The sequence below is a fragment of the Melospiza melodia genome, chromosome 3 (genome assembly GCF_035770615.1).
Source record: "Melospiza melodia melodia isolate bMelMel2 chromosome 3, bMelMel2.pri, whole genome shotgun sequence".
Taxonomy (NCBI): Eukaryota; Metazoa; Chordata; class Aves; order Passeriformes; family Passerellidae; genus Melospiza; species Melospiza melodia.
Genome location: NC_086196.1, coordinates 67,332,340 through 67,358,811, shown reverse-complemented (window position 1 = coordinate 67,358,811; position 26,472 = coordinate 67,332,340). Strand labels below are relative to the sequence as shown.

The window sequence follows — 26,472 nt, the reverse complement described above, 5'->3', positions numbered from 1 at the left end:
TGTGCATCCCCCAGGGTTCGGGCTGGGAGGCACGGGGTCCTCACTGAGGTTTCTGGATTTGAGGTGGTGCCTTTTGAAACTCAGTGTCCTTAGTTCTGTCTGCCAAATCCGCCAGTCGAAGGATGCTCCTTTATGTTGGTGGGAGAAATGGTGGGAATGCTGGTTTAGATTTAGTTTTAGATGTCACCTTACTTAAACAGTGGTGGTGATAAACCCCATATTTAGCCCCTTGCATCTAAAGAAAACAATTTATGTATTGGTTTTCTGTGAAAGCTTTCAGAGAGTATCAAGTGAATTTCTCTTCCTACTGCTATGTGAAACTAACAGCTTTGTTCAGGACAAGTTTTTCTAGGGGGGAACTGGGGTTTGTGTAATTATCACATTTGCTTTTCCCTACATGCCAAATTAACTTATTGTAGTGTATTTTCAAAGCTGGTTTATAGCAGATAGAACATACTGACATGCTGTCCAAAATAACCACATGTTCTTTTGAAGAAAGAAAAGAAAGGGAAGGACAAAGTTCTTGTTAGCAGATCTAACTGCTTTCTTATAAGGCAGAGAAAGCTAGTTAGAGAAAAATATTACTCTGAAGAGTTTTGATTAGGTTGTTTATTGTCCTTATTTATGCCTTTCCTAATTAAAAAAAAAAACCAGCAAAGTAGCACCACTGCTCTGCAAGTTCTGTGGAACATTTCTAGTACTTCTATTAAAAGGCAAGTAAAAAAGAAAAACTAATTCCCGCAGTCAGAAAGTCTTGAGGTTTTTTTAAGCTGTGTGTCCTACACGGCTACTTTTCTTTGTGTGATTGCTTACTTTATGAGGTTTTGAAGAGTAGAAATGTGACATAGAGGCAAATGACCTGTAACACTTCAGCATAAAGTGAAATAGAAGAGGATATTAACTCTAGCAGTATTCTTTCAGGTTCTTATATGCACATGCTATCTTTTATATACCAGTCCTGCCAGAACTTTTCTGTGAGGTTTAGACCACATTATTCATACATAGGAAAGAATAAAAAAATTAAAAAAAAAAAAAGAAAAAAAAAGCTGAAGAAGACTCAATATAACTTTTGCCCTTTCAGATGGCTTTTTTTTTGGGTTTTTTTTGGGGTTTTTTTTTTTTTTGGTGGTGGGGTTTTGTTTGTGGTTTTTTTTTTTTTTATTTGGCTGTGGACTTGCCATGTAGCTGGGATAAAAGTCATAATCAGTTGTTCAAATCAAGAGCCCTTTCCTCCTTTCATAGCTCATCTTGTTGCTGTAGATTCAGGAGTAGGCTGCTGCTTTTTCAATGGGGTGCGTTTGCCAGGTGGAGAAGGCGATATTTTTCAAAGGTAATTATTCCAAAATGTTATAGGATATGGCAGTCTAAACTTGTGTTTAAAATAAGCCAAGAAAGGCTGCAGGAAGGGGGGTGGTTTGGCAAAGATGACAGGTTTGCCAGAATAGTGTCCTGCTTTCAAGTAAAAGGGGAGACTTGAGGACATGACACATGCAAAGTCATATGTAAATTTGCTGAAAACAAATTATTTTGGGCATGCATATGATTGCTGTTGAAGCATCATAGAAATATCCTATTTAGGTTTTAATGCCTGCTTTACCCAGAATATTAAAGCAAGTAACAGCCTATATTCATATTCTACCAATTTAATGATTAAAAATAAATTTTAAATGGTACTGCATTCTGTATTAGACCCAGTGCAGGTAGTCCTGTGTGCTGGATGCCTTGCAAACTTGGGAAGAGAACAAAAGGCATCATGAGGCATTTCTAATCAAAGAAATACAAAAGATGTGTACATTTTGTTGGTAATCCAGGAGAGTTATACAAACCAAAGAATGTTGTCTGTAAAATGGAATTGAAGTTACTTTCCAACATTAGAGTTTGTGTCTGTGAGCTCTTAGTTTGTGTGAGCCTGTTTTTCAGTGGAGTAAGCTGGAGAGAATTTTGGTTTAATTTTGAAAATTTATTTGAGTTTGAAAGGCAAACCTAAATAAACATTTCAGTTTTTTTTTTTCTTTTAGCACTGAGATTTTTAGCAGTGGTGGACTTCTTGTCAAAATGCTTAGTGCATACCTTGTAATGGAAATTGTGGGAGAATGTGAATAGAACAGAAATAGACCCAGCGTTTATCTGATAGTTCAACACAAAGTAAATATTGAGATTTGTTTCTTCTCTTGTAATGGACTATTAAAGTACAGCTGACTTGGGAATGGAGGGCTGAAGGGGACAATTTCCCCACACAGTCATGTAAAAAAGAAAAGTTTAAATCTAGATGGGCCTGCTGCTCCCATTCCCCATGTGTTCTAACACATCTAAAGCCTTTATAAAATGACAAAGTGTGAATAAAGCATAGTGTGCCCTAGGGAGGCAGCAGAAAAGTTCAGATACATTCTTTCTACCCCTCTGTTATAGCAGGAAATGTACTAAATGCAAATGCCTGGCCGAGTGGAGGAACACACCATACCTGAGCTGCACAGGTCCCACCCAGGAAAAATTCACTCAGGCAGTGGTGAATACATAAATGAGGTGCTGTGCAGAGAGTGCTGAAGTTTGTTGTCAAGTTTGTTGCAGTTCAGCTTGCCAGTCCAGATGGACTAATCCCTCAAGCTCAGGGGCAGTGGGAGTCCTTGCACCAGCCTGTGCTTCCCCCTCACCCCCTTCCTTTTCCTGAGCTCCATCCTGCCTTACATAAACACCCCTACAGAGCTCTGTTGCTTTCAGCTCCTAATTGCAAAGCTACAGAATCCCAAGTGCTTTGGCTTCCCTTGTAAAACAGAGGGGTTTTTTTCTGTGCTCTGTTTTCTGAGTTGTCTTGTCTGCTCCTGTTTCAGGTGAATTGGTTTTGGGAAAGGCAGGTGGTTTGGTTTTGTTTTGCTTTTGATTTGGTAGCTTCAACTCTATGTATAAAACTACAAGTAGTGGTTTGCCAACACCTTAAATTGATCATTCTGGTTTTCTGTTGAAAATAGGCATTTATTGTGTGTGTATATAGGCACTGCAAAACATCAGTCTCAAGCAGCAGTTGATACTCTGATGGCTTCTTCTCCCCCTCATCTCCTGTTACCTGATCATAGCAGAAGTTATTATTCAGAGTTGCCTTTCACTTAGTATGTTTAAATTTCCTTGCACTAGTGTTGCTCCAGCTAGCTCAAAGGACTGTCCAGTTCCTGAGAGATGCCTTTGGGAACAGCTAATTCTCCAAACTTTGGTCTCTCAGAAGTCATTATTGTATACCCGCTGTTTTGTGACATCAGGGCTATGTGTAAATTACATAAATAACATGGTTATTTATGTAATTTACACATAGCCCTGATGTCACAAAACCTAAGGAACACAGATCTTCTCTTTGTTTGGGTATCTTATGTCTCTGTTGCCTGTCTTTAAACCGGTGCTTCATTCATCTTTAAAATGTTATATGTCTATACCTTAAATACTACTGTTTATCACATCAGTTCTTGCTTTAATTCTGGATTATGTTCACTGCTGTAAGCTCTCTGGTTCCTTTTTTGAGGAATAAATTACTCAGGTAAAATGAAATTTGCCTTGTCTTCATTTCACCTCTCAATTACATTTCTCTCATTTCTTTTGTTCAGATCTTGTCTTATCAAGGTCATGCTTTTGCACGTATAGCACCAAAGGTTGATCTTCCTGCTCTCCCAAACGATTTCCTTTCCCTCTCCCTCTTGTGGTGGTTTTTGGTATATCTGTCGCTGTTGTGAGTGCCAGTTATTTCAGTATTGTGGAACAGAGATTATCCAGATCCCCTTCTTTCTTTATTTTTTGTCTCCACACTGTATGTGGCAATAACCATTACCCTCTCCTCATTTTCAGTGTGTCATTTTGTTGTCTTTATAGAAATGGAAGGCAAAACATTTTCTTTGGTGTTTGTTCCAGGTTGTTTTTTCCCTAAATGATCTCTTACCCCTCAGTGTGTAGTAGGTGTCTTTCTCTCCTCCTTTGAAGCTGCAGTGCATGGGAGCAGCAATGCCCCAGGATTTCTTCTGCATAGTTCAGCTGAAGCAGGCTCCCAGTTGGTTTAATCGTCTGTTGGCACCCTGTAACCTTTAAAACATGCTTTTCTTTCTCAAGCTTTTGTTTAGTTATGGAAAGAAAAAGGTTTCCTGCTTATTTTTAGATCATGGGTTATTGTGGTGTGCTGTGGAGCCTTATTCCAATAATGGGTCAGGTTTTTCTTCATCCAGGTAGTCTGGGTTCCTCAACAGATTTGTTCCTTAGCTTGGAAAAGAAACAGAGTGCTCTCTGCCAGGCTGTTCACTGTGTCTCTGGGAAGTGGTCAGGAATGGTCAGGGTTGGGTTGTGATTGCTTGAGCTGCTGGTCATCTCTCCTGTCCAACAGCAGGAGATGCCTGCGACAGCATCCCTACTGACCTGGGACTGATCGTGGCCTCTGACCCAAGGTGTCCTTCAGCTCTTATGTCTGTGCCACTGCTCTCATTCATGTTTGTTTGGGCTTTTCAGAAAATAAAATATGTTATTTTCTCAGGAGTTCACCCTTCCCTTTACATTTTATGAGAGAGAAATCTGTGGACCACAGATGTAAATCTCTGTAGGATCCCAGCTGCTCTCCAAAGTGATAATTGTCAGAAAGCTTATGCTTCAGTATTTCTCTTCCTTTCTTTCTTTTCCCTCATCCACTACTCTACGTAGCAATTCTGGCCTTTGTGTGTGAGTATTGGCCACCTCTCAAAGGTTATGGTTCTCTTACCCTACTTCTTGTGTTTCATAATGTGGCAAAGACTTGTTTTCTTGTGAGGCTGATGCTTTTCCTTATGAATCTCTGAATTGTCAGCTGTGGTAGGACACTGTTGCTAGCATGTGGGAAACAATGCATCATGCAAGAGAAATGTGTGGCCAAATTATTTGTATGTGTGTGTTTATGAAAAACAACCTTTTCTGCAGGAGATTGTTACTTCAGGACTGAAGGCTGCGTGGGAGAGCTGAAATTGCTGGAAACATGTTTATAGGGGAAATTCTGGCAGGTTTTTAACTGCCATACGAGGCATGTGGCTGTCTAAAAACAAGAAGTTGTGTGATTCTTTTTCCAGATGTGATCCCTTTACCTTTAATTGCAATTTTAGCATATGAGAAGGTTTAGGAATGGAAAGACTTATATGAAGTGTCTGATGACACCAATTGTTGGCTCATGTTGTTTTCTAATTCCATGTGCACAGTAATGCGTCTGCTTGAAGGTGCTTGTGCTGTATAGGCAAGTGTTCCTGGTTCCTCCCTGTGGAAGTGGGATGGAGATGTTAATGGTGATGTGTAACTATGCAAGCTTTGAATGGTTAAATGTTAATTGTATGCCTGGATCTGCTGTGTATATTGTTGTACTGTTGAGTTTGCTCCTTTCATTTCATTGCCCAGACCCTCTTCTGTGTTTGCTGGGTGTTGTGGCTTTGTTCTCTGTGTTTGCTTTATTTTACCCCTTTTCTCTTGCTTTTTCCCCTCTTTTTTTCCTTTTTTCTTACCCCCTCTAATTTTTGTTTCTTTGGTTGGGTTTTGTTTGTTTCTTTGTCTAGCTTTACTTAAGCTCCAGAAGGGGAAGATGTCATCAGGTCTAGTTATGGGGCTGTAGGCAAGGGTGTGCAGAGGATGGGGGGTTTTTGGTTTTGTTGCTTGCTTGTTTTTTTGTTTGTTTGTTTGATTCTGATGAATTAATGGTGAGGAGAAATGGGCAGTGGGAAAGCATTAGCGAGTAGTGATGCCTGGCAGGGGTTGATTACATTTGAAATAACTAGTTGTGATTTATGTTGTTTAGTTTTCAGTGAGAAGGAAGAGGAAGTGGGACACATCCTGTCTAACAACTTCTTTTAATGCTCCACAATTTATCTTTGCAGCATGTGCAGTAAGACTGTTCAGATTCTTTTCTATGTGAAAAATGTTCAGTACTGTTAACTGTTGAGACTTCTGCCTAATGTTGGCTGTAGACTTTGGTACTCAAGTAGCCCCAGGTATATTGTTACTGCTGCTTCCTTAACAGGTGGGCATGTTTTTAATGTTAATGTAATCTCTCCATGCCAGAGAAAGAATCTCAAAGGTTTTGAACCGCAAACCAACTCAAATATAAATAATTTTGTTGTCTCACTTGACAGAGTAATTCCTTTCCTTTATGGTCGCTGAATAGGTGTGACTCATGTTGTAACTCAGTTAATTTTGCAGAAATCAGCTCCTATCTTGGTGCTGCTTTGTCCTTCATGACCCTCAATGAGGTGCTCTGAGGGCCAGGTCAGTGCCTGGCTCTGTGGGTCATGGATGCATACAGACAAACCAATCTTCAAGGCCACTTCTTGGTCCTCTCTGCAGGTGGCATCTTGTTTATCACTAAGGAGCCTGCTTAACCCCACAAGCAGGTGGTTTTTGAGATGAATACATGCTGAGATCTAGGGAGTTTTGTAATCAGGTTTTGTCGAGAAAGGGAGCCTTTAGCCTGTATTTGGAGAAGTGCAGATCTTGTTGAGTTCTATTATTTAGCATTTGACAAAAGAAGAATTACTTGCCAGATCTTTCAACTCTGTTTTTAGACTAAGGAAGAGGGAGAAAAACAAGAAATAAGGATTTGAAATAAATGTTTTTAATCTTTGTTGTTCCAGAGCTAGGTTTCACTTTTGTCAAGGTTTTTTTTGAGAGTCAAATGAAGTATGAATTTTAAATCTGTTTTTTTTCAGTCTTTTTGATGTGCAGGTGGGACTGGAACTGTCTGTGTTGTGAAAAATCCTGGACTAAGATTATTTGTTTCTAGGCAGAAATACTAGGAGAAATTTACTAGATTAAAAAAATAAAAAATGTTCTTTCATGTAAGCACCTCTTTTAGCACTGTAAGAGCCTCAAAACAGTTCCTGTCATCAACAATTCATGGTTTAAATAGGCAAGAAAAGCAAAAACAGGATAAAAGGAAATATTTAAAGGAAATAAAGGGTTTTTTTGCCATCTGTTCTCCCCTGTTTGCAAACATCCCCTAAATTTTATTTCCTGCCTGATCCTTAGTGTCAAACATGCCAATATGATGCCTCCTCTCTTTCCAAACATGTGGAATTGGCACCTTTGTGCATGTTGCCAAAGGGGAGTAAACAGTTTCAATGTCATTATTTAAAGGCAGTCCCTGGAGGAATTTGGAAATAGACCCTCTGTGCAAGGAACTTGTGGCTTTTCCTTCCATGGTTCCCCAGGAGGTTGTCCTTGCTTTGGGGACACTGTGGGGCTGGTGTGTCATTCCTGTCTGGCACAGAGCTGGAAGCAGCTCCTGTCTTGTCTTGGCAGGAAACTCTGTGCAGCCAAGGGTGCCCTGGAGGGGCCTTGGTCAGTGTGGGCTTTGGGAGATGAAACACTGGCTGAGGTAAGGAAATCCATCCCATCACTACGAGGGTTGGCAGAGCGGTCTCTGTTCTTGTGGCTTGTGTGTTGGTTTTCACTTTGTGTGTCTGGAATCCTGTTGTGGATCTCTCATTTGTTCAGCATGGCTAATAAATTGCTGCCTTGCTGGATTTGCCAGTGGATTGGAAAATGGACTCTTACTTTGGGAACCCCCCCCCCCCCCCCCGCCCCAAGTTTGTTTTCATTGATATGCTTTACTTCTTTGTTTTCATAATCTACAAAGGAGTTACAAAAGTGTAATGGGCACAAAATTTCAGCTTACATCTAGAAGAATGAATAGAAGCAAAAAATACACAGTCTTGTCTGGCTTAAACTGGAACTTTAGGAATTTTGCATTGATAATTCAGATGTGTGGATTTGCTGCGATTGTGCAGCCCCTCCTAAATGTTCTGGGAATAATCCAGCAATGTCAGCAATGCCTAGAGCAAGTTGTGTGGTTATTTTTTTATGAACCTAAAATTGTGTTAATCTTTGTGAAAGTTAGAAAGGCAAACTCATAATTCTTTTTTATCACTTATATGTTTTGAAGTGACTTTGGTACCCCACAAGCCCGTGTGTATCACTGCAGATTATTTTTCAGAATGGCTCATGCTTCAGTCCTTTCTGATACAGCCACTTGCAATTCAGACAGGTTAAACAGAAAAGAGTTTTAAAGGCTTTCTGCTTAATGCTCCAGTGCAATTAAATCCTGGCTTTGTTTGTAGAAGATAGGATCAGCATGCATTGGAACAATTGTTATGGCCCATAAAAATAAGAGGCTTTTGTTCATTTTTGTCATGAATTCTCAAGTAAACCATAAGTGAAGGGAACATTACCAAGAGATGCATACCCAGGAGTTTAACCTTCTGGTAGAAGAGGCTTTGTACAGCTCCAGATGTGTTAGTGGGGTTTTTTTTGCTTTGGGGTGTTTTTTTTTTTTGTTTTTGTTTTTTTTTTTTTTTTAACATTATCGGCTCTACTGCTAATGGATAAGATTTCATGGGAATGTTTTAACAGTTTGGTTTTCTTTAAGGCCACGTTTGATGAAGCTGTGAAGTACAAGGCAGAGAATTTGTGTGTTTGCTTAGCAAAACTGGAAATTCAGCAGCCCTCAAAGTTGCAAAAGGAAAAAGCATGAAAATCAGACGTGTAGGGGAAGTGATCCTGAATTAACTGACACAAGGTCAGAAACATTGCCCTTTTCCCAGTAAGCTGGGTCCTGATGTTGGCTTCAGCACACAGTTTAAACAAAGATAGTTAATTTAACCCGACACTGCCTGGCTGTCCTGTGCAAGCTGCATCTCTGTGAGCAGATCCTGCTACCCAGTGGCTCTGCCCAGCAAACAACCTCACTCACCTCTGGGAGGCTGCACTCTCCTCCAGCTACACCAAATATTGAAATACACTTCTGCAGTTCTAGAATAAACTCCCACCACCACCTCTTAATAGGAGGCTGAGATTCATCCCCTACTCCTTCTCTTTTAACAACAGATCATTTCAAAAGCAAATCCTGTACTGTACTCTAATGCAGATTTTTTTGTCTGGAATTCAATTAAGTCAGCATACTACTGGTTTTGTCATCTCAATGAATTTATTAAGCTTTTTTTCCCCTAGAAAAACAGTATGGGAAATCAAAGTACTTGAATTTGCAAAAGCAATGTTTTTAGCTGATGGAGTAACAATATTAATAGCCATTCTTTTTACAAAAGTGACTCTGATAGTCACTGGGAACATGATGCCTTATATGAAGCACTGAAAGCATCACTTAATATAGCCCAAGTTGTCCAAATGCTATTAGGGTATGTTTTTGATAAAATGTTATTTTTCTGAAGACTTTTGTCTCTATGAGGATACCTACTGTAATAACTTGTTGGAATTTGCCATGTCATATTAGATGGTATTAGAGCATAATACATGGAGTGTAATAGTCTGGGGGTGAGTCCTGGTTCCCTTTTCAGCCAGCTGGAGCCTCTCCCAGGTTTTTAGCCTGTCCCTCACCTTGCTTATGAGGTGGTTTGTGTTCAGAGCACAGCCACCAGCCAGGCTCCTCCCTGCTAAATTGTGCAGTAGGATCTACAACTTTCTTACCAAATCAAATCTTCCAACAGTGAATCCAGTTTAAACTGCTAATTTGCTAATGATCCAGACCAAACTCCTGACTCAGAGGTTTGTGCCAAGTACGTGCTATTTCCACGCTTAATCCTTTCAGTGGAGAGTGGTACCTTGCAAGCAGTTATCTGCAAGTGTTCTCTGGCCTGCTTTCAGGAATGGCTGGCTCCATTCCCACAGCCACTGCCTGACTCCATCCTGTCTGCAGGAGAGTGGACCTGTGCTGGAAAGCCACCCTGCTGTCCCCACCTGCATCAAGGTGCTCCACACCACATAGGTGTGCAGGGGTACAGAGAGCACGAGGCATCGCTTTGAGTTGTGTTCTTGTAGGCTGGAGGGCTTCATGGAAATAAACAGCTGTTTAACATTTAAACATTATTGTGGCTATAGATTAATGCTGTTTTAATTTCTGAAAAAGTAATTTCTTTAAGTAGACTAAATGCTCATCATATGTTGATGTTTACACGTGATGGCCTTGCTCGGTGGTCTCAGATGTAGCATGATTGCAGATCACTTTGTGTGGCTCTTCAGGTGGGTGATTAAGGTTGGATTACAAACTCAGCTTACTGTTTGCTGGTACATCCTTCCAATGTTCCTTTCTATCCTGCCTAAGAATAACAAATGGTTTATAAATGAGAACAGGAAGGAGACAATGCGAATAAGCCATGTTCTCTCATGTCCTTTTTAATGCCATAGATCTGATTTCATCAGTGAAAACAGTAAGATGCTTCCTCCAAATTATTGGTTAATTTAATTCTCCTCTTTCCACTTCTCCCCATATCCCTCCAATGCACATATCCTCTATGGGCTTTTAGGATGCTGCAAGAACAAACTTGATTTCATCTGATTGCAGGTATGCTTGAAAACCTGTAATTTGCCTTAATGGAAGGTAGTGCTGACCTCTTGATAGCAATGAAGCAGATAAAATCAACTGCCTGATTACCCATCAAATGAGTTACTCATTAAATCAAGTAATTATCCTGATTATGAGTGATTTGAATTCTGTCAAGAGCTTAGCAAAGAAAAGCACTGAGGTATAAATCTTCTGTGAAGAAAAATCTTGAAAGATATGAAGTATAGTCATTTGCAATCCTCCACTGCTCTCTCTTGACTTTTAGAGGAGCTGGGAGGAGCTTCCTCCTTGTGAGCCACCTTGCCAGGGTGACAGACATTCATGCAAGGTGGTTTTGATGGTTAGTTCTGCAATACAAATGTGTTTATGTAAATTTGTTACATGTCTGGGCTATGCAATTGTAGGAAAGCTGTACAAGTGACTTGTTACAATTCATTAATTCCTGGTTGCTGTAGTAAAATTTTACACTTTATTTTCATGAGGGTGGCAGAATATTCAGCCATTTGACAGAATAGTGAAAAACCGTATTTGATGGGGAAGAATGTGCTTCAAATCTGTTACATTGCCAATGGGATGCATCCTCAAATGATGCCTAAAGAAACATGCAACATTTAGTGAAGACTTCAGAAACGGAGACTGGAGTTGTCTTGGTATTTAAGCCAATCTTCTCCTTGCTATCTAATACCATCCTTCTGTTCTGATGTCCTCCAATATCATTTGGTAGTGCATGCTTTACTGTAAAAGCCTTCATTTGTGTGGAAAAAACCCTCAAAACCAAACAACTCAAAAAACCAACACATGTTCATGCTGCAGATACAGGCCATGGAGGAATAGAATAAAATGTCATTGCAGATTTGTTACTTTCAAGCAGATTTTCCTGTGGGCTGTGTTAAGATACTAAGTCACTAGCAGTTGAAGGTAATAGCTGGGTCTTCCTGTTTATAGAGGTAGCAGGCAAAAACATTGCTACTAAATAAAACACAGAAATGGTAACATTGTCTGGTGCTCAGTGTCCTATAAGCTTCTGTGGTGATTACAGACTTATAGATAAATAAATCTCTGTTACTGTTTATCTTCTTATCTTGTTTTGACTAAAACTTCTTGAACGTTCTATAAATTCTTTTGGCCTGAGGATAGGAAAAAAGAGGAATGTGTGGTTTTTGGGGAATTTGTATATTGGACTGAATAATTGAATGATCAAATGTAACGTCTGGTATGTATGATTTGAAAAAAAAAATATTTCTGTTAACTAATTTGGATCATTTTACTAAGGTTTGGGCATCTTTTATATCTCAAGACTGTCTTGAGGTCAGATGTCACTTTAAAAATTTGGAATACTAGAGAGCATCATAGATGCTCATTACATAGATGCATAGATGCATCATTACATTGATTACATCATTACACTGATTACATCAATGTAATGATACTTTATTATTTCTATAATTTAAAATCTGTGTAACCATGTGCATTTAAGAGTTCTGTAATTCTCCATTTGGTTTTGTGGAGTCCTTTAAACATGGTGCAAGCGGATATGAGAGAAAGTATTTGTAAGTCCATTTCATTGCTTATATTTCAAATGGAAGTTGTATGTTCAGAACTTAGTGTTAAAAAGGCAACACACACAATCCCCATTTGGATTAAAAGAAGCTATGTGTAAAGGTGTTTATTAGGTTTCTGTCTGAAACTCTTGTGCTCATTACTCCCCTATGAGGAAAGGTTTGGTGATTTGGGATTGTTCAGCATGGAAATGAGAAATTTTTAGGGTGACATGATTGTTATCTTCCAGTAACCAAAGGGAGGCTGCAGGAACAATGGGGAGGGACTTTTTATAAAAGCCTGTAGTGACAGAACAAGGGGAAATTGATTCAAATTGAGAGTAGAGATAGATTCAGTATTAGGAAGAAATTTATTACTGTGAGGGTGGTGAGGCACTTGCACAGGTTGCCCGGAGAAGCTGTGGATGTCCCATCCTTGGAAGTGTCCTAGGCCGGGTTGGATGGAGCTCTGAGGAACCTGGTCTAGTGGAAGGTGTCCCTGCTCATGTCAGGGGGTTGGAACTAAATGAACTTTAAAGTCCCTTCCAACCCAGACCACTCTGTGATTGCTAGCTCTGCATGCTAGAGCTAGTTAGATGAATACTGTGACCTTCGTGCTGTTCCATATTAAAAAAATACAGATGCTTCTGTAGTCTGTATTAAAAAAAAAAGTTAGGACATGAAAATAGATTTTAAAAATTATTTTAGTTTACTTTGTATGCAAGTAAATAGAGTTTATTCCTTATCCTAGGATGCTGGGAGCTTAGAGCACTCAATACCATTGTGTCTTTTGTTAGCAAAGGAGTTGCTTTTAGTAGCCCCATCACCCCATGTATTTTATTCCCTTAGCTCATGAACTTTATCCTTCTCAAGGAACAGATGGGTAAACTCTGCATTTCAGGCTCAATTAAATGCCTTTTAAACTTGTGATTTCAGTGTCTTCTAGAGTGTTCTCTTGTTTTCCAGCTCTTATTCCTTGATGGTAGCTAGGCAGATCTGGAGTACAGAGTTTCTTGTGGTGAAGTAAGTACATGGTGATCTTGATCATATGTTGCCATACCATCCCCAGCTCTTGGGGCTGGTGGTTCCACAGTGTGTGGAAATGCCTCTTTGGTAATAGGATACTGTCAAACTCCTGCTGCTTCTGACCTTTAGTCAGTCTCTGAATCTTTGGTAAGCTGGATTCTTGAAAAATACAACTGTGTTTCTTAAAGCCATCAAGGACCTTCTCCATTTTTTGTTGTGTGATGTTTTTCCCCTGTAGAATGGTGTGTCCTTGTCTTGACACAGCTGTTTAGTCTGTCACTTCCCTTAGACCTCTACTGCACATCACAGCTCCCTCCTCCTCTTTCTCCCTCTTTGAAATCAGCCTGTTTGCTCCTTGCTTTGACCTTTAGCTGTCATAACAAGATGGGTGATCCAGAGGAAGAAATTATTATTTCTGACCTACTGAATGTTTATTTTCTGGCAATACCAACACACTTCTGTAGTCAAGAGTTGACCTTGGTCTCAACTCCTGTGAAAGAGCTACCAGTTAAAATGGTGGGGTGCCATTACTCTGGTCTCTTACTGTCCTTTGGTTACTCTCCAGAGAGAGGGGCTGGCAGAGGTGTCAGTTGTGCCAGGTTTTTTGTAATACTGCTATTCCTACAGGAAGGAACAATGTCCATATGTTAATATCTGTGGTGTTACTCAGGCTTTCAAGTAAGCATGACTTGTAGTCCGGCAGATTTTATTTTTAACTTAGTTGAAAGGTCTCTTTTGCCTTCTGTGTGTGGATCAATGTGACTCCTTCTAAAGACAATTTTTTATTAAGCAATTTGTGGAATTAGTATGGCTTGTTCTTCACATTGTTTGTTCACCAAGTTTTAGGATACTGAGAACACTACTGAAAAGCAAGAGAAGTAAACAGGAATTTCCACACTTGCCTTTTTGAAAAAAAAACAGAAATGTGCATCTTGTGTGTTTTTCCAACAGCATAGGTCGTAAACCCTGCCTGGGGATTTCACAATAGTTCAATCCTACATTTATAAATAAAACATGGTGTGCATTAGTGTGACCCATTTTCCTTAAGAGTACAAAAATCTTGTTGTCAACTAAATTTAAAGGAATGACATGGATATAAAGCTGTTTCTACAGATTCCCTTTAAACCACTTTGTTTGGTAGTCTGTGCCATCAGAGGGGTAATTAATTTATGGACTGTACAGCTGCTATATATACCATGTCAAAACTGTGTGGCTGTAAATGATCTTTTGATAAGGTCAGGCTCTGAAGTGGAGTAATAGCTTAAGGTCTGACACCTACATCACAATTGCATGTACTAAGTAACATTTAATGAGAGATGCTGTGTTTCTGCTGCATGATCACAAATGGGGACAATCACCCCACCCCTGGGGTGGAAGATTTGGGTTATGCTGGCTGTGCAGAAGTCTGGAGCCAAAAGCTGTTCCTGTCAGTGTGGATGAAGCCAGACCGGCACCTGTGAGGTTTGTCCCTCATCTCCATGGCTTGCCCTGTGTCTGAGCCACCCTTTGGGATGGGCTGGGGTGATGGCAGTGCAGTCACACGTCACCCCAGTGCACAGCTGAGCTGGTCACCCACGGTGCAAGCCCTCTGTGCATCCACAGCTCCTGTGCTGGACATCCTCAATCAGAACTAGTTTTGTGGGAAGGACTGTGCTTTTTGGTGGGAGGTTTTTCATAAAGGCTTTTCTACCTCCTCAGCACTTCAGAGTGGATAGTAAGCAAAAAACTTGTTGGTCTCAGTCATAAATAGTGTGCTCTTTCAAATTCTTCTGGTTTTTTAACTCCTAGTTTATTTTTTATGACTTTTAAAAGCAGTAAAAGTAGTCACCATTGCAGCAACATGTTAATGGAAACAGCCAGCATCTGGAGATGTTTTGACATGCAAGAATGACATTTAATCATTTTATGAAAGGATACACAACTCTTAAGCAGTGTCATATTTCTAGAAGCAGATATTTTATTTTGTAAGTGCTTTATTGGAAAACACTTTGTAGATGGTTTATGCACTGCTGTTTCCCTAGTTCTGCGTGGCGGAAGTAACATTTATCTTTCTGTTGGCATAAGCTAAATAATTAAACAACAGTCATTTCACTATAGCTCATCCATAACCATAGCTTTGATATAACTACGGCCACCAGTAAGTTGTCATTATTAATCAAACTTTTGCTGATCACTTTCAGAGAATGGAAATGAGTCATACTGAACAACCTTGTACAATTTACCTGTACTTTTAAAAATACCACTTATGCAAATCTTGTGCGTTTGAAGCTCCGCTCTTGAGCTCTGATTATCTCCTCAAAGGTACAGACTGTATCTAACAAGGATGCCACTCTTCAGTCTCTGTTTCCTCATGGACAAGGTTGCACATTTTCATGGGCCGCTACCTAGGTTACGTGGTCTGAACTGTGGTCTGGAACTTATGCCTAGCATGAATTTTCAGGAGAAAAACGCTTTTGTGCCTGTGTTTTAGATATAACACTTTTTCACCTTGTCTACTGGATGGGCAGGAAGGCAGCTGCACGCAGTCTGCTGTGCAAGTGCCCCAGGCAGGCAGCGGAAGGCATGCTGCAGCTGTGGTTTGGTGTTGTGTGCTCAGGGAAATACCAGCCTTGCACATTGCCAGCCTTCCCACCCTCCGCATCAGCCTGCTGCCACCTCCGTGCTGTTGGTACAGCTGCTGCAGCAGCCAACCCCCTGACAAAAATAGGCATTCCTGTGGTTGTTCTTAAAATACGCATTTGCATTTGGAGGGCTCTGTGTTGTTTGCAAGTTTTTCTTTTTCAAATTAGGCAATGTGGTTTTGGGCAACAAATATAAAATTTTCTCATTTGGATCACTTTTCTAGGCTAGTTGACCTAGGTTTAGTATGGTTTAGTTTAAAGCTGGGTATGGTTTAGTTGTGGAGGACACCTCAAGGCAACTTTTCAGATCCAATGTACACCTCTTGTTCTTGTGTTTTCTGCCTGCTCATTTGAGAAAAATGCCATAGGATGAAGGAGCTCAGTTTAGTCTAGGAGGGGGTGATGAGGGAAGGGCTCAGGCACTGCTGTGTGTTCTCTGCTGCATCCTGCCCTCGCACTGCTTGCCTGGGGACTTCACTCTCTTCTCTATCAGCTCTTATTTTGCTGGGGTTTCTGGCAATGAAATGTGATTTACAAATGTAGCTGTTTCACAATCTCCTTAAGTCATCCACGGGCAGAGCTGCTGTTGACAGACACTATTCCCACCACTCTTTCCAGAGGGTGCTGCCACCTCCCTGCTGCTGCAGCACGGCTCATTGTGCCATACACCATGTGACTGGCCTGGTGAGTTTCCCTGTTTTGATGTTGATGAGTTCAGTTTCATGCTGCTCAGTCTCCTGGTGTGCTTCCTTGTGCAGCCCCATGAGCCGTGTTGGCAGGAACAGGATGAGAAGGGGAAGGATGCAGGAGAAGGGCAGGGATGCTTATTTTAGCAGTAATGCTGCTGTATGCCAGCTCTAAGTGACCTTAATCCTAGTCAAAGGTCCTGCTTTTCATCACTCTGGGAATTAATGCTTCAGAGAATGGAACCTTATTAGGGTTTATTACAGTGCCTGGAGTGAGGAGGAGCGAGCAGCGGCTGCCACGTCCCACAGGTGTTAGTGGGAGCACTGGATCCTGCTGGATCATCTTTGTCCTTCTTAGCTCACTAACCAGCCTCTGAACACCTCACAAGTACAGCTGGAAACAGGCTTGATGCAATGAGCATCCTTAACCAAAGTGTGTCTTGTAAAACTGTTTAATTACTTTGTCTCACCTGATGAGATGGTTTTGGTCTGTTGTGCTTGCTGAGTGATAGCAGATATAACATGGGTTTAAAAACAAACTGAAAGAAACTTTTTCCTCCTAAAGATAAAGCAATCAAATTGGGAATTGGGTAGTTATTAAAGAAATTACTTTTATTCTCTTTTCTGTGGAGTAAAGCTAATGAAGGCAGCTGCTGAAGGGTGATACAGTTTGGCACTGAGGCCAAAAACATTGCCAGCTGAAACATTGCTGCAGTTTCTTTTCAGAAAGAAGAAAGCAAAATAATTGAAGGATCATTTGCTAGTGGAAACATGATTGATTTCATATATATGAGGACACAAAATTAACTAGTGCTGCCCTCTTGCAGTTCAACAGCAAGACAGGCGTTAAACTAGTGTCGCTGCAGTTCAACTTTGTGATGTTTATGTGCAATTGCAGGTTTTGTGAATAAAAGGTAGATAGGGAGAGTTTCCAGTAATCTTCTGGATGGAATGTAACACTGTGATTTCTTCATGCAGCAGCTCTTGGATCTGAAGTCTCCTAAATCTAAGGGAAATTAAGAAACCCTTAATCTCTGAAAGCCAATTTCCAAAATTCATATGGCAGGTACTTTCTTAGGAGCAGTATGACTTGCCGAGGAAGCTCAATAGGTAATCTTCCTCTCTTTTTTCTTTGAGTACTAAAAATGTCCTGGGTACAAGTGTCTGTTCTGCACCTGAGGACATGGTGACTTTGGTGGGGGCGCCTCTGGTTTCCTCAGTTAGCTCTGGGTGACTGGAAGGTAATTTTTTGGGTATGGACCCACAGGGACCTGCTTTGTCCTCATCTTCACGTGGAAGTGGTTATTCCGAAGATTTCATGCCTTCCTATGGCTGTCTTCAAAAGCTGGAGAAGCCATTTCCTCCCTCCTTTGAAGAGAAGGCACATTCGAGTGTTTTTTCATTCCTGAAAATCTGAAGTATGTCTAAAAAAATTTGTACAGTCATAAACTGGTGCTGCTGCAGTCTTTGAGACATTCACTGTTCTGAACAACACCAGATGTGTAGTGTTCCTAAATATGTGTATGTTGGGGATAAACAAGCAATGAACTAATCTGTACTTGTACAGTGTGCAGAGCTCCATGGTCTTTAACAAGCTTTTTTATTTTTGTCAGAGTGAAGAGTGTTTGTTAGTTTTTTTCATGGTGTAGCAATGCACTCCGCACTGCTAATAATCTGAGAGTTTTTTCCTAAACAAAGACTTACATTGTGTATGAGTTTTATTTTGGTATGTGCCAAATTATAAGGGTTTTTTTTTTCATTATTTATGCCTATCTAAAATACTTCAAAGAGCACTTCCTCATCACTCACTATTCATGTTAAGTAACAGCAGGGAAGAGGAACCTGAGATGGTGCTTAGGCTTGAAAAGTGTAGAGATAGACAGGTGTTGAAGATAGGTGGCTTAGAAGGACAGGTATGATAGAAGGGCCAGAGATAGAAGAGTGGAAAAACCTAACAAGGAGGTAAGGTTATCATGACAGATTTAAAGGCAACTTGAGGAGTTTTGATCAAGTCTTCAACTGAGCAGGGAACAGAAGATGGGTGGGTTGAGAGTCCTGCTATTTTCAGGGGGAGCTGTATACACTGGGCCTTCTGAAATCTTGTTTCAAAAGTTAGAGTTCCAAGGATCATTCCAACAGCACTCTGACATTTGGTTTGGTTCCTTCTGCCTCATCCTTTTGATGGAGCAGACACTAAGCTCTATTTAAGATACCCAGAAATAGCAGTCTTGTACTCACTTTACAGAAAGAGAGCCTAACTCTTTTAATTTTGTGTGCTTTACTTACTTCAAAATTGATGTATTCTAAAAGAAATGTGTTGGTGTGAACTACAGTGGATGCTTTTTGCGAGTGGCATGTAACCTGTCACTGTTCAGGGCACTAATGGCCACTTAAGATTGCAATCAAGCCTCTTTCTGCTCTTGGCACTGATCTAACCAGTACTACAGTGTCTGTTTGGCCTCATGGGGCACTCTGCCTGTCATTTCTTCCAAGGCTTCATAGTTGTATTGGGAAGCATGTTGAGTTTGAAAGGATACCAAAGTGTGTGTGTTAAATTATTCCATCTGCCCAACCCACCCAAGATAAGACTCAGTGTTTCGTCTTGCAGTTAAGATTGTTTAATGACTTGATGCAACACAGGAGTTGAGACAAGTTGGGAACGTGGGTTCTTGGTCAATCCCAGTGCCACAGCTGTGTATTGAGTCCCATGGCTTCATTAGGGTCCTTAGTTGTGTGCCCTTGCCTTTTAGGCTTCATCATCTTCCACCAGGCAGTTTCCTAGTCCTTTCCCCTTGTATTAATCACAGTAGTTGCCTGGCTGACTTCATGCTGCAGAGCTGTGTTCAGCTGACTGCCATCTCTTTTTTTAGATCACTGCAGAGGTCGATTCCTCCAGTCGATCGGGAGCTGCTGGAAAAGAAATACACTACTGTAGTTATGCACATTGTTAATCCTGGGGAAAACACAGAAAACCATTTGTGTGCTGTCCTAATGTGTTCTTATGAACCTATTAACCTTATCATCAACCGTTTCTGATGGTGGAAAAAAAGTGCTGCTCCTCCTTGTTTTTTGAATGGAGACACAGACCTCCCCTCCCCCCACCCCCTTTTTTTTTAACTATCCCACTGTTGTCTGGAAATCTAAACTTTAATCCAGTAATTTAATATGCTTGCAAATCTCGAAAATAATAAACTATTTCAAGTATGATAGAAGAGTCAAAATACATGCAGTACAATATTCACAAATAGTTTTGTTTTGACATTTATCTTGCTGTAGTCGTTCTGCCAATTGGCTTCAGACACAGCTACCAAAAGAATGAACACATGTTGCATTCATTAGTTCTCATCTGACTGTGCTTCGTCTTGCAAGACAGACAAAATCATGATCACATTAAATAGATTGTAATGCATTTGTAATACGAGTTCCCTTCTGCCGAACAGAATGATAGCTTTGCGAAGCTGCTGCTTTTAAGCCATGATATTTTGCTTAGTTTTCATATAATGGATATGAGTATGTTGCCAGTGATGTCATTGCTTTTTCGTCTCGAAACGATGTCATGTGAAAAATATTCCAATATAATACTGAGCGAACTGCTGCCCCCTTGTTCCCCCCCGTGTGAACTCCGCGTGTCGCTGCTCCTGTCACTCCTCGCGTCGCGCCGTGGCTGACGAGAGATGGATGCGTGCCGTTTCTGACAGACAGACAGACAGACACGCTTTGAGACAATAATGGTTTATCTGCATCTGCCGAGGGAGGGTACTGTCGTTAGGGCTGCTGGTTCTTTATGCCCGAGCGCGGACGGACGGACAGACGGATGCTGTGGGCTGCTGATGGTCCGTGCGGCGCTGTGCCCCGGCCGTGAGCCCCGTGCGGCGCGGTGGCACCGGGCCGGGCTGTGGGTCCCGACTGCTGCGGTTCCCGGTGGGGAGGGCGCAGGACCGTGCCCGTGTGCGGGCAGCTGCCGCTTTTCGTTCGGGAGCGGCCCGGCGGGCTCCGCTTCCCGGCCGAGCAGGCCCCGGGGGGCCGTGGCCCCCAGCCGGTGCGGCAGCGAGCGCGCCTGCGGGCGGCCCCTCCCCGGGCCCGGCCGGCCCGCCCCCGCCTCCCGCGCTCGCTCCGGGCCAGGGGCACGGGCGGCGGGACCGGCAGGGCTCGGTGGCCCGGGACCGTGTGCTGGGAGCCCGCCGGCCGGGCCGGGGCGCGGGAGCTCTCGCTGAGGCGCGGCGGGGCCGGCTCGGCGGCGCTGGCGGCCGGGGGGATGGAGGAAGGCTTGTCCTGCCTGGCCGCAGCCTGCGACCCCTCGGCGCTCGCCGCCTTCTGCACGGGTAAAGTACCGCGCTGCGCCGGAGGGCTCGCTCGGGGGGAACCCCGGCGCTCTCCGCTCCGCGGTCCCAATCCATGCAGGGGAGGAAGGGAAGCCTGGCAGCCCCGGGCAGGCTCTGCCCTGCGAGGTGCGAGAGCGGCTCCGCGCCCCTCGGCGGCCCGCAAGGTGTGCCTGCCCCGGCGCTGAGGGGCGCGCTGCCGTGCGGCATCCGCACCGCCAGAAAATCGACAAAAGAAGGACGAGTAAATAAAATCGGGAAGTGTGCGGGTCGCGGAGGAGGCGATAATGAAGCTAATGCTGGCTGGACAGGAGGCGCGGAGCAGCGCGGGTCCCTTCGGGCCGGGATGGGACAGGGAAGAGTGTGGATCGAGGGACCCTCGGCAGCCCCCGTGGAAGGGCGGGCGGCTCTGGCGAGTCCTGCCTTCCCTTTGGAGCGCTCGCTTTGCCCTCTCCGAGGGAAGAGCCGGAGCGGGACTGGCCCGGCCTCGGGCAAGCAGGCGGCAGTGCAGGCTCGCTCAGCCTGGTGCGGCTTCCTCTGCCTGGGGAACCTGTGCTTGCCCTTCAGAACTAAGGGCTGCTTCCTCGTCTCCCTTTGTTTTTACCGGTGTCATAGTAAAAATGAAATATTTCGGTGCATATCTCCTTTCTTTAGACAGCTGCTCTCAACAACTCAACTCTCTTGAGTGCGAATCAGGTAACTAATTGTAGCACTCTGACTGTAGCTACCAAAACTATGGTTTTGAAAAGACCAACCAACCAAATAACCCTAACCAAGAAATCCTATCAGAGATAAAGCGTGTTTCTCTTGTACACCTCTTGTCTGTTTCCCTGCGAGTGAGGCAGACATCAGCGAGCGCCCGTTCTTTGTTTGCTGATTCATGCCGTGCGATCCGGATACAACCGCAGCATCTTGCCTGTGAAACTTGCGGCCGAAAACACGGTGGTCCACAGAAAAGTTTTCTTAAAAATAAAAACAAACGAGTGCTTAATGGATAGATTTCTATGGGCATTTAGTGTAGGAAAGGAATGACCTTGCGTGTACTTTGTTAAAGTGAGTGATGTGCACTGTACTTCATCTGCTTCAGAATTCAAAGCATTTGGTTTAGAATTCAAGATGTTGCAACCCTCAAGAAAGAGGGGAGGGTAAATTGGAAATGTTAACATTTTAAGTGCTTCGTGTGATTTTTTTTTTTTTTTTGCAGTCTTGAAGGGATTTTTACCATAGAGAAGAAAAGCTAATGTTTAGCTGTTTGTCTTCAGAACAAAATTCAAAAGAACAGCATATTTTCTGGCTATAGCTTGGGGCTTTGTTACCAATATGTAGAGGTTTATGTGACCAACATTTCCACTGACTTTAATGGCTTTTAACTGGGGTTTCTGTGATTGTCTGTACAAGATGTAATAGTGTCTCAAACTTCAGCTTGAGGCGTATCTTGAAGTTCCAAAGTGAGTGGGACATTATGGGCTTACTTACCTTTGAGTTTTGTATAGAAATTCAACAAAATAAGATGCAAGAAATGCATTCTTTTCTGAATGCACATGTTCTAATTTAATTTTTTTCTGTGCCTTAAGAAATTATTTTTTCTAAAATCTTGATAAAAGACTGAGCATTTTTCTGGATAACAGCTGGCATTTGTAATTAAAAGAAAATGTGGCTTTGGATATTCTTAGCAGGCTAGTGTGTTTTGTTGTTTTAAAACTTGATTCCTACTTGTACACTTAAACTTATTATGCCTTTATATCCAATGACCTGTATACCAGGTTTTCCAATGACTGTATTTTGGGTTGTGTGTAGAGTGCTAAGAAACTGGTATGATGGAGAATCAACAAGTGCTTTGTTCCTGTGAAATTTCTAATTTCAGCCTTGAGGGCTTTTAGCAAATTTGCACTGGTAACAAGTATGGAAATGCCTGAGATTAAGTTATAGAAAGTATCTTTTTTTTCTTCTTTTTGTTGGGCTGGACATGCTCGTTCTTGCTTTGTTTAATGGAGCTTAAGGTTTTATGCTGACAGGAGAGTAGGGTCAGGGTTTTGCATATAATTTTTTTAAATAAGTATCCTATAGTGACATGCTTTTCCATAGGAGCTTTGCTACCTATAATTGTGATTTTTTTTTTTTGTGCGCTGGTGTCATTGTACATACCTCTCATTGCTCATTTCTTGCCAAAGCTATAAGTTAATTCCTAATTCAGCAGTAAAGAACTAGCATTTCCTTTTAATATATAGGGTACAAGTGCTGATAGGCAGCTTAATCAAATTTTTTTAAAAGCCTGTGTAGTGTCAGTAGGAAAGATTTTTTTTTTTCTAATTAGCTTTTTATAATTAAAGCTAAGGCAAAGATATGTCCCTTAGGAAGAGGATAGCTATCAGATTGGATATGGGCTGGAATTTATCTCAGACAATATACAGATCAGGATAGAAATTTTCAGTTTGACCAAGGGGAATATTTACCTGCAAACAAATGTCCAGTTGGCATGCTTCTAGATTAAATATTTCCTTCCAGTGGCACTTGACATTGAAATTGGTATTTATATAGGGGGGAAAAAACCAAACAAACTCCAACATCCTAGTATTTTTAAGCTTGATTGCTTTCAGACTCTTGATTTGTATGCATTTGTCTTTAATGTTAAGACTAGTGGAGAGTGTGCTTAGGGTTTTTTCAGAGTGGGGTTGGCCAGTTGCTGGAGGCATTGATGGCAAAGGTGGGGTTCTGTCTGTGGCTCTGCAGGGTTTCTCCAGGGTGACGCTGAGTCTGCCCTGGGCTTTGGCTGTCACTGTGCTGTGGAGGGCACCTCGGCTGGCAGTGGCTTTGCCACCTGCCTCGCTGGCAGGCAGTGACAGTGGCTGGCACGTACTGCTGTTCTGCTGCCTTGCTTCCCTGCACAGGTGCTGGTGCAAAAGTATTTTATTTGAATTAGTGTCTGACATAAGGGACTGTGCTGTAAGCATTGGGGTGTTGCAAGAGCCTTTTTCTTTCTGGTGCATGCAGGGCTATGTGTACACAACATAAAATTTCAAATACTGTAGAGGTCAGGAGGGGTTTTCATCTCACACTATTTAGAAGCCCAGTACCTTGCCTCAATAAAGGTCACGTTTCTTTAACGTCATAGTTACCTTTTAAAACTGGAGTGTCATTTTTGGGTAAGTTTTTTTCTGTTTTGCCAGTTAAGATCTCTAGCTGACTCCCAGCAGGAACATGTATTAGTCATCAGAAGGGGGTTGAGGGGATAATAGTGACTTGTGCAGGGTAGTGGTAAGTGGTTTTTAGCAGTTGCAGAAAGTAATTGCAAGTTGAAGTAACTGCAAGCCACACTTGGAAGTTGCTGAAGTATCGGAATTGGTGAAATGTCAGAGGTGGAGTTGACGCAGCAAACTTGTCATTAAAGGTCAGCTAGAAAGGTTCTGACTGCAAGCACTTTCTCAGCAGCAAGTCTTTGCTCTCAAGTTTTGAGTAATGCCCCGATCAAAGAAGTATCTTTATGAACGCTACATCACACCCCTGCTTGGCACAGAGAAGTGAGTTCAGCCGGAAAGAGGCGGCATTGGAAACTTCCCTCTTGCAGCAGGCTTCTTCAACCTGCTCCTTCTTCAACCTGCTCCTTCTGCACAGAGCCAGAGCAGCTTTGAGAGCAGAACTTGCAAAGAAATAGGGGGAAAGTGCTGGACATGCAGCTCCTGCCCTGTGAGCAGGGAAGAAGGAATAACCAGACATGACAGCCATTAGTCACAGCTCTTCATTGCATGGTGAGAAGATACCCTTGTGCATCTAAAAACAGGATTTAGACATGTCTTCCCGCTTTGCTCTACCCTTCCAGCACCTTTTTTGTTTTTTGTATGTTGTAAAAATGCATGAATTTGTTGGGGTTTGCCCTAGTTTGCCTGTGAAGCTCTTCAGAAGCATTTAAAACCATGGGAATATCCACAGTCTAATTTCTGATACCTGTGAAGTGCATCAAAGGGAGTGTTCGCTTCCATGAGAACCTGGTTTGACTCTTCAGCTTTTTGCATGATTTGGCTTATTTGGTAAATAAATGCCACGATGTCTTGATCATTAATGTATTTTTTGAGATTGCTTTTCTTAGATGATAGAAGTGAAAAAATCAGAGCTGCAGGTGTCACCCTGAGTGGTTTGCACTGATGGTGTGCAGTTTCTGTGCTGGGATTATGTTGTGTGTGTCATGGCAGGGGTTTGGTGGAGCTGGCCAGTGAGCTGATCCAGCTGGAAACTAACTGGGGGTGCAAAAAGTTTTCTATCGGGTAGCCACCAAAAATTATGTCCTGAAGCAGATACTGGGGCAGAAAAAACAGCCTGATCCTTCAAGGAAGATCACTCCTTTTAACAGCAGCCCACAGTTTGACTGGCTTAAGAGCAAGTGAAACCATGCCCAAGACAGTAGCATACTACAGACTGAATCAATATTAAAATTAGGACAATTTGTTGTTATGACTTTTGATTTGATCTTAATGTATGGAAACAAACTCGGTGTCTTCCAGTGTTTCTGCTTGCTTTCAGCTTCAGAGTCTTGAATGATTATTTATGAACAACATTGAACTGAAGAAAATATCTAATGGCTTTCACTGAAGAAATCTGTTTGCCCATCTTTACAATATTCTATGCATTTTTGCAATCAAGAAAACCTTTAGGCCTGTAATGACATGAAAAACTGCTGAGAAGAAAAAGAAATTTGACAAACTTTTTTCTTTAAAGGATGCAGTTCAAACTTTAAAAAATATCACTCTGTACTATAAATAATTCTAACTGTTTTGTTAGAATTTTGTTCAGTGGGGGCAGAGCTGTGCTCCAGGTCCTGCTGTGGCAGGGTCACTTGTCCTCTCCACCTTTCTGGGAGTGTTCCCCAGCTCCCCCAGAGGTACATGCTGCATGTCAGGGAGCTCTGGCATGAGAACTTTGTCCTGTGCAACTTGCAGGCTGCAAGAATGGTCACACCTGCTTAGTGTGGGCTTGCACAGGAGCTGCAGAGGGCTCAGTGAAGGCAGAGACTTGGAGCATGTTGACACAGTGGGTTAGTAAATGTGGATTAGTAGGTTAAACAAGCTGGCATTTAGTCTTGAGTAAGAGCAGTGTGCTTGAGTAGTTACAGCATGGAAGCTGAGATGCTGTTAACTCTGTTGTGCTCACTCCCTGCTGATTTATTTGGCCATACCTCATGTTGCAACCCAAAAGAACATATTTTGTTAAAATTAAAATAAAAGTTGTCAAATGAGATTATGGCAAAAGTTACGAGATGCTGAAAAGAAATAAAATAATTTTGTTTCTGTTTGTGTATTCTGTTGTGGTGGGAGGAATATTTTTCATGCATGAAGGATCCTGTTATTTTGGTTGGCAGTATTATGGGGAAATAGTATCCTCCTGGATGGCTCTTTTTTATGTATAAATAGCTGAATTAGCATAGCTAATGCTTAGTAAGTGTACGTGGAATTAATCAGTCCTAAAACATAAGCATTAGTGGAATGAACTAGATAATTCAGTGGTTTAAGATAATAGCTGCTTTCAGAGTAACTATTATCTTTTTGGCTTTAGATTGTTCCCCGCACAGTTATCAAACAAATACAAATCTCCAGTGTTTAAAAAGGAGAATGAAACTGAATTGCAAACACTGGAGACCTACAATATGTAGCTTTTTCCAGAGTACTTTTCACGATGAGTTGGAGCGTATTAGTAAAAAATCTGTAAACTGTATTTCTGTGGGTTCAGGCAGGCCTAACCTAGCATAGCTGTTCCTGATGTGTTACAAAAAGCTGGAAGTGTTACCCAGTGATAACCAGAGAAGAGCTTTGGCATGGATCTGCGAGGCGCTGACAGCTGATGTGGCAGAGGCTCTCTGGGTGTGTTAGTGCTTGTGTACTTTTGCAGAAAAACCTGATTTTTTTTTTCCCTTAAATTGTCTTTTAGCAAATAAAAATTCCTCTTTCTGAGGTGGCTTTGATT

The 26,472-nt window shown here is 41.9% G+C and overlaps 1 protein-coding gene across 5 annotated transcripts in view; it reads left to right on the top strand.

Moving 5' to 3' along the window:
* EML4 (EMAP like 4) overlaps nucleotides 1-26,472 on the top strand; it is a 147,347-nt gene that overhangs the window by 39,843 nt on the left and 81,032 nt on the right. Inside the window, exon 1 of one of the 5 annotated variants that reach the window (XM_063152100.1) lies at nucleotides 20,456-20,523. The exons of 3 other annotated variants lie outside the window; for them this stretch is intronic. In XM_063152100.1, coding sequence (XP_063008170.1) covers nucleotides 20,457-20,523 — 67 coding nt within the window. In that variant the 5' untranslated portion in view covers nucleotide 20,456. Of the gene's footprint in view, nucleotides 1-20,455; nucleotides 20,524-24,020; nucleotides 24,267-26,472 lie in introns of those variants that run through there. One more of the 5 variants, XM_063152101.1, reaches the window with a different exon arrangement.